This window comes from Rhinichthys klamathensis, unplaced genomic scaffold, assembly GCF_029890125.1.
Source record: "Rhinichthys klamathensis goyatoka isolate OS25496 unplaced genomic scaffold, OSU_Roscu_1.1 h1tg000114l_1, whole genome shotgun sequence".
Classification (NCBI taxonomy): Eukaryota; Metazoa; Chordata; class Actinopteri; order Cypriniformes; family Leuciscidae; genus Rhinichthys; species Rhinichthys klamathensis.
In genome coordinates, this window is record NW_026606651.1 from 3,796,989 (window position 1) to 3,805,000 (window position 8,012).

The 8,012-nt window shown below is 36.9% G+C and overlaps 1 protein-coding gene across 1 annotated transcript in view; it reads left to right on the forward strand.

Annotated features, from left to right (window-relative positions):
• Window positions 1-2,137: 2,137 nt before the first annotated feature.
• Window positions 2,138-8,012, forward strand: part of LOC130088181 (pikachurin) — a 32,209-nt gene continuing 26,334 nt past the window's right edge. The window contains exons 1-2 of the mRNA XM_056254832.1: window positions 2,138-2,345; window positions 6,090-6,199. Of these exons, the coding sequence (XP_056110807.1) occupies window positions 2,252-2,345; window positions 6,090-6,199 (204 nt within the window). The 5' untranslated portion in view covers window positions 2,138-2,251. The remainder of the gene's footprint in view (window positions 2,346-6,089; window positions 6,200-8,012) is intronic.

Below are 8,012 nucleotides of genomic sequence, written 5' to 3' on the forward strand. Positions count from 1 at the left end.
ATCTGACCCACAAATAAATAAAAACAAACAAATATATGCAATAAGGAATGCACAATTTAGAAACTATACTTCTGACTCTCTGATGATTGTGTCATTGATTAATATAGGCTACAGTGTTAAAAACTGTTAAAGGTAAATATTTTAATTTTGTTTGATAATGGCAGGGGATTATTTTATGGGGAAAAAATCTTTTCTTTTTTAATGTACTGTACAGAAGGACATAATAGATAGCCTTATGTGCATGTACTTGATCTACTTTATCACTGTAATGGTTAAACAACAATTAAGTTCAAAATATTAGTAAGTTTTCTATATATTCTAACATTATTATTTTACCAATTTTAATGTTTCATTACATTTTGTACTCGAAATCCACCCTGAATCCACCCTTTTGCTGGGATCAGGATAATCCTGCTTTTTTGGATCACAATCCAATACTGAAATGTTTTGAACAACACATACGTGATCTAATCCAATTTCAGAATCTTTTTCTTTTGAACCATATTCAAGATTTATCCAATCCGATCGCCTGTTATTATTGCTTATTATTCTGTTTTCTCCTATCTCGGCCATTAAGGCATTGCTGTATGTGATAGTGTGTTTCTGTCAGATTGTGAGGATGAGATGCCTCTTTACATTTTTTTTCACATCATATCTATATTAACTGGAATCATTAAATTATAATTCAGTACAATAGGAAATGTACTGGACAAAAAATAATGATTATTCAACAAGAAACTGTTGATAAACGGATGTCTAACTTTAGCCTATGACTCCCTCTTCCGGTCAATAGTCGGAAGTGCAGCACTTGTCCATTACAGTTAGTACATAAGCCTTCTTATCACCTGGTGTTGTAAACCGTAAGAAGCCACACTTTAACCAATTTTACCAAACACATTTTTTTAACATATGTTATATTATAATATAATGTAATATAATATCTGTTTAAGAGTGTGGGGTTTATGTGATGAAGCAGTCTTAAGTGTGTGTGTGTGTGTGTGTGTGTGTGTGTGTGTGTGTGTGTGTGTGTGTGTGTGTGTGTGTGTGTGTGTGTGTGTGTGTGTGTGTGTGTGTGTGTGTGTGGACTAAATTAAAATGTCAGTAATCACAGTGAATGTTGTCACTAATCAGGCTGGTTAATCATCAAACTTAATTAATCTCCTTTGATTTTAGCAGGGAAAACAATGCAGATAATGCAGATGATTGATCCCCCCCACCTCTCCCTCTCTCTTTTGACATAAACATCCAATTCTATAAAAGAAATGATTGCTTTGAATCTGACAGCTAAATTCCTCAATTTCCGGTATAGAACAAGAGATTCCTCATATCCTCAAGGAGGACGGAGAGAAGAGAAAACATGGACAGGACAACTGGAAAAACTATCTATCTATCTATCTATCTATCTATCTATCTATCTATCTATCTATCTATCTATCTATCTATCTATCTATCTATCTATCTATCTATCTATCTATCTATCTATATATCTATCTATCTATCTATCTATCTATCTATCTATCTATCTATCTATCTATCTATCTATCTATCTATCTATCTATCTATCTATCTATCTATCTATCTATCTATCTATCTATCTATCTATCTATCTATCTATCTATCTATCTATCTATCTATCTATCTATCTATCTATCTATCTATCTAAAAACTTGTGGTTTTAATACCCACCATAAAGTTCATCTAATGTCCATTCATCCCCGTTCATCTGCACCTGAAACTTTCCCTCCATCATCCTTCAGTGTGTGCTAGTAGCCTATTGTATCGACCAGTCTCCGTGTTGCTATATTGGTCAGAGTTACTGAAGCGAGCTCAAGTCTCCATCTGTGTAGATTAGAGACCATTATCCTCTTAACTCCGAGTGTCTCTGCCTCCTCTCCTCACTGCTCCGCTCAAAAACACTCTGGAATAAGAAGAAACTTTGCGTCTGCCTGTGATTCACGGACTCTCGCCGGGCGTGTGTGTGTCGTGGCGTTCAGTGGATGTAGAAGTTGTTCGGAGTTGATCGCGCGCTACGGGGCTCCTGAGGGCCAGCACACGAGGAGTGTGTGTGTGTGTGTGATCACCAGCAGACAGTAATCGCATCAGACCGGATTCAGCGTGCATACAAAGACCTGCAACAGGCTACATCGAACTTTCAGCGCTTTATTCTCTACAGGAGTTTAGAATGAGGAACAACAGCATTTGAAGCTCAAATTGACGCGATCAGTATTTCCAAAATCGTAAAGGATTGAAAATGTGCCTCCAGAAGAGAGTGATGGTGCTTCTTGCATTGGTGTGGATGTGGAATATCGCGTTCTGCGCAAGAAAGCCTAGTGCACGGAAGTCAGGTGAGTGTCATTTTCATTACTGGTGTTGTTTTGTTTTTAATGATGATTATTTGATTATGCAATACACTGACCCCAACAAATAGGCTATTTGGACACACATGTCTGATGTCATTGCATTAAATAGCCTACAATAGGCTATCCTCACTAACAATTTTTCCATTTTTACGCAAGGTCTGGTGTTTTATTGATTTGTCAGTTCTTCTCAAGGTGTCCATCTTCATTTTGAACTATTTCTACGTTTTTTTTTTTTGCATCAGACCTTTCTTCTTTAAAATAAATGACACCATTTTGTTTGCTAATGCAATGACAAGACATTCTCGCATTTTTAAGCATGCATCAGGTGTCTGGATACTTTTTGGAGCTTCTTTATGTCCCGTAATCACCCAAGACAAACTTTTCGGCTATTCGGATGGATGGATGTACAGGTGATTTGTCACAGAGACATCTGAGGTCGCAGTCATACGGCAGGGTCAGCGCTGTGTATGGCACTTCCATATGCCCTCCGGACGATCTCATGCCCAATGCCCATAGCCAACAGTTTAGAGTAATGAAAACCATCAGTCATTTCAGATAAACAAGCCCTCTGATAACTGACACTTCAGATGAAATGCTTCAAATTGGTGCTTGTCCCTTTGGTCCCCTTGGGTATATGGAGATGCTTAACCTTAATGCGCTTTTTAGTGGTATAGCCAAGAAACTGGAAGCGATATTTAATTTGGTGGTCTTGATTTATTAAAAGACTAACTAATTCAAGTCTACGGCCACGTATAGACAAGTTCGGGTTCGTTTCAGACCTCAAGGTTCCACCCTATGACAGTGGAAGGATTGAAACTGTACGTGAACTATTAGGATTTGGTCTGGGTAAATGTAATTTTCGTATAAGTTTGATTGCATCATCTGTTGAGAAAGATCTTTGCCTGGAGCCTTTTCTCTTTAGTTTGTATTGACTCAAAGTTGTTAATGAAAATGGGACATTTTTGGTCACTGAAGGTTTTCTTACCGTCACACAAACTTAAACATCAATTCCAATTTTGTTACTCTCCGTTTTCTGTTGCCTAAAAATCCATACCTTAATGATATCTACATCGTTCTGGGTTGCTCTCGAATTAAGGATCCCATTAAATCAATCAAGTATTGTGGCTTTAAGTTGTCTGTAGCTTTGGGTAAATAATGCTAAAAGTTGCCAAAAGAATACAAATATGAGTTTCAAATTATTATTTTTTTCTTTTCATAGTACTAGGTGCTTCTGACAACCAATTGCGAGTTGTAAATCATGGGCTGTGTTCAGAATGGCATTCTGAGTGCTGACACACTAATCTCACTATTCTGCAGTAAATAGTATGCATACTGTGCACTGTATAACAATTTTCTAGTATGCATAAAATACCGGATGAGCTACTGCATTTCTCAAAATGTGCAGTAACAAAGCATGTTGCAAGAAATACCGTATCCCACAATGCAATGCTCTTGACTTGATCTCTCATTATTTTGCGTGATGTATGAAACAGTTGGAATTTTATCACCTCTTTTCGACTCCTCATTTGATCGCACTCCAAATGTTAAGACATTTTTACACAAAATTGTAATGAAAAAGCAAAGTAACTTTGTTCCAAGCGACTTTTTGAAATGTTTGAAAATTCACTGGCAATTTCTAAATTATATTCGGATAACACTTTACAATAAGGTCCCATTATAGTTAACGTTTGATAAATGTGTTGCTCATTGTTATTTAATGCATTGTTACAGTGTTTATTAATCTTTAATAAAAAATAAAACTTCATTGTTAGTTCATAGCTCAGGTCCATTAAATAATATTAACAATGCAACTGTTTGTACTAGTTGACATTATCTAGAGTTAATAAATTATTTAGAAGGATTTTTGTCTTCATGTTAACTAATGTTAACAGATGAACCTTATTGTAAAGTTTTTTCAGATATTGTATTAAGTTTCATGGGGGGAAAAAATCATTATGTGAGATTCTTCCTAAATTGCTTTTCATAAGTTGCCTGCTACATCTATTATGGCTCTTTGTACTTGAGATTGTTATTTCACATTCATTTCACATTCACAGTGCATTATGGTTTAATTTTGCACTGGGCTCCGGTAACATGCTTTGTTTGTATGTTTTTAGATTAGTCTTGGTTCAGATTGGTTTCTTTTCAGAAGGCAGTATTTTAATTGCGCCACAAACACCTGCGACTCATAACACATATATCAGAGGCAAGATCACATGGAACATGCATCAAATAGCGTATTAGTCAGACTACATCAAATTACTCGATTTCTAATGACTACAAACCTTTTAAGTGAAATGTCTTGATGTGTGTTTATTTTAATGGGAAAGCAATATCTTGAAAGGAGAAAGTGATGCGTTTGGAATAAATAATGCGTTTCAGTGAAACCTGCAAGCAAGAGTTGATGACGGGATCACGGGATACACTGAAAAACATGTAGAAACAATTTTGGTAACACTTTACTTAAAGGGGTGGTATAATGCCCTTTTCACAAGATGTAAAATAAGTCTCTGATGTCCCCAGGGTGTGTATGTGAAGTTTTAGCTCAAAATACCCCACAGATATTTTCATATAGCATGTTAAAATGGTCACTTTTTGAGGGTGAGCAAAAACGCACCGTTTTTGTGTCTGTCCCTTTAAATGCAAATGAGCTGCTGCTCCCAGCCCAGGGGGCGGAGCTACAACAGCTCGTGTCCTTTTACCTCACACACAGACATGCACTGAACATTTCAAAAACTTTTAGCCTTTTTATGTTCAAACTGGAGTCAGACAATGATGGAGAGACTCGGAAGAAGTGACAGAAGCAACAGGACAAGTATGGTTAGTTGATGAATTTATGTAGCTTATCATGTGTAGTTATCTTCTAGTCAATGATTAGCATATTCTGTCATGATAATCTATAAATTGTGTTCCGGGGGTGGAGTTTATGTAAATTTTAGGGTTAGTGATGTCACTGACCCGGGAGGAATGTTGTGTAGTCCCTTCCAGCTGTTTGTTGTAGTCCTTAAAAAACGATTTCTTTAAAAGAAAATATCTCCCTTTGCTTTGAACTTTGAGCATTGTAACTTTGCAGATGTTGTTTATGCTCAAACAGCAACATTACACACATAGTGTTTTCTTGTATAATATACTCCAGTAATCTTTGTTTTATTTACCACTTTGAAAACTCACTTTTACAGTGTAGAAACAATAGGGTAGGTGAATTTCTTTCCTCTGGTGAACATAAAAGAATATATTTTGAAGAATGTCAGTAAACAATAGATGGACCCCATTGACTTCCATAGTATGCCATAGGATATTTCACTAGCCATCTTTGTGGTTTGATTGTGGTGTTGTCTTCCTGTCACGGGTTGCAGCGACACACACACACACACACACACACACACACACACACACTGTGCTGCGCTGTAGACATTAAACTTTTTACTCTGAGCGAGACATTTAGCAATGACCTTGTCCACACGCATCATCTGTAATGCATCTAATATTGGTCTGTTTTATATAAATATATGCTTCTGTTTTCCTTTTTTTTTTCTTGTTACGACCTTTCTCATCATCACCTTTTGAATGAGTTACATTAACTAATTATTAGCTGTTTGCTAAAGTAAGCATCTGCAAGATCTGTTTTTGGTCTAATGTTGATTCATGTTGTTTATGTATGAACCGATGAATGATAAAGTAGTATTTATGTTGTGTTATATTTGTGACGTGATCTGTTGTTGCTCTCAGAGAGGTTGAGTCCACCGCTGGACATCCAGCTGGAGACGGTGAACTGCACTGCATTCAGTGTCCGGTGGAAGATGCCCCGCAGACACGTCAGCACTATCACTGGATACAAGGTACAAGCTCTTTGTGTCTTAGTTATGTGCATTTTTACACTTGCCACAGTTAAAATCCTCCACATTCAGTTTAATTGAATATTCTACCGTATCGGAGAGAAATGTATAGCATGTTGATCTTGGTTTGCATAATGATGCATTTAAAATTTAATGACCAAACGTATCTTTATAAAAGTTTGAAATTTTTTTTCAGATGAACTATAATGTGGATAACATTGAATAAATATATTTTCGTCAGTTTAGATACTGATTATTACGGAAGCCCTGAACCGCAACGTAAAAACAAAAAAAAAACTAGCATTTTGAGATTAAAGTCGAAATGTTTCGAGATTAAAGTCGAAACCGCAATGTAAAAAAACAAAAAAACAACTAGCATTTCGAGATTAAAGTCGAAACATTTCGAGATTAAAGTCGAAATATTTCGAGAGTACGAGAATACAGTCTTCCGTAGAAGTTGTGCGTGTGTGCTTGCCATTGTTTCACATTGCTGCACACACAGGCATTCATAATGGTGCATAGCGATTGTTTCACACTGTGTGTGTGTGTGTGTGTTTTTTGTTTCAACAAAAGGAAATTCAACAGGTGCCAACCAGCATTAGGCTACCATTATAGGCCGTTATAAAATATACTGCGCCGGAATAGAGTTTAGCCTATAGGAAAACCAACCCGGAAAACACTTTTCAGACTGGATGGAGATAGCGTTATGAATGAATGAATGAATGAATGAATGAATGAATGAATGAATGAGGCATTTATATAGCGCTTTCATATGTCTACTAGGCCTACACTCAAAGCGCTTTACAATCATATCAGAGAATCTCTCCTCAACCACCATTAGTGGTTATTAAATCTGAGGAAATCACGGGATCCGGCCAAATGATTGGATACAGAATGATGCACTTAAAAAGAATCCAGAACGTATTTACGGTGAAGAGGGAGACAGAATTGGTTACCGTTGTGTTCTCGACCCAGATAGTGTGTTGCCTAGACGAGGACGAAAACATTTCAAAAACACTGCCACATAAAGTTTGGACCATTGTGATACTCCGGCGGAGTCTGTGCGCTCGTCTATAATAGGCAACGCCATGGTAATTCTTGTTGGTAGATTAGCACCTGTGTAGAATTTTGTTGAAAGCCCAGATAACACACACACACACGCGCGCTTTGAGCCAGTGGACGCGCACTGTTATGAATGCACACACTTCTACGGAAGACCTATCGTAATGTTTCGACTTTATTCTCGAAATGTTTCGACTTTAATCTCGAAATGTTTCGACTTTAATCTCGAAATGCTAGTTTTGTGGGTTTTTTTTTTACTGATTTAAAAAAAAAAAAATTACGTTGCGGTTCAGGGCTTCCGTAGATTATTAATCAGTCAAACCTCTCAACCTTTAACACTTATTATTCATGTTTGTAGTTCTAATCAAATCCTCGTCTAACACGCAATGGGTTGTGGGCAATATTAGAGTGTGAACGGATCTGCACTAACCGGAAACCAAGATCATCCGGGCATCTTTGGGATGCTCATTTCAACATACTACGATTTGGGACACTTTTTAGGACGGATAGTGTGCGAATTGGGACACAGCTATTTTTATGGTTTTCATTTTAGTTTTAATTAAATATAATATTCCCGGCTGGTATTTGAATGGTTCTTGAGTAAACAACTTTGTGAAGGCGGGACCAAAGCCATCATATTGAGTGTTATGATTTCTCTGCTAACTTATGTTAATGTTGTTATGGTTGCTTATGGGATAAAGACTAGCTAATACGCTCAGGTATCTGGTATCAGGTATTACAAGCCCCAGTGAAG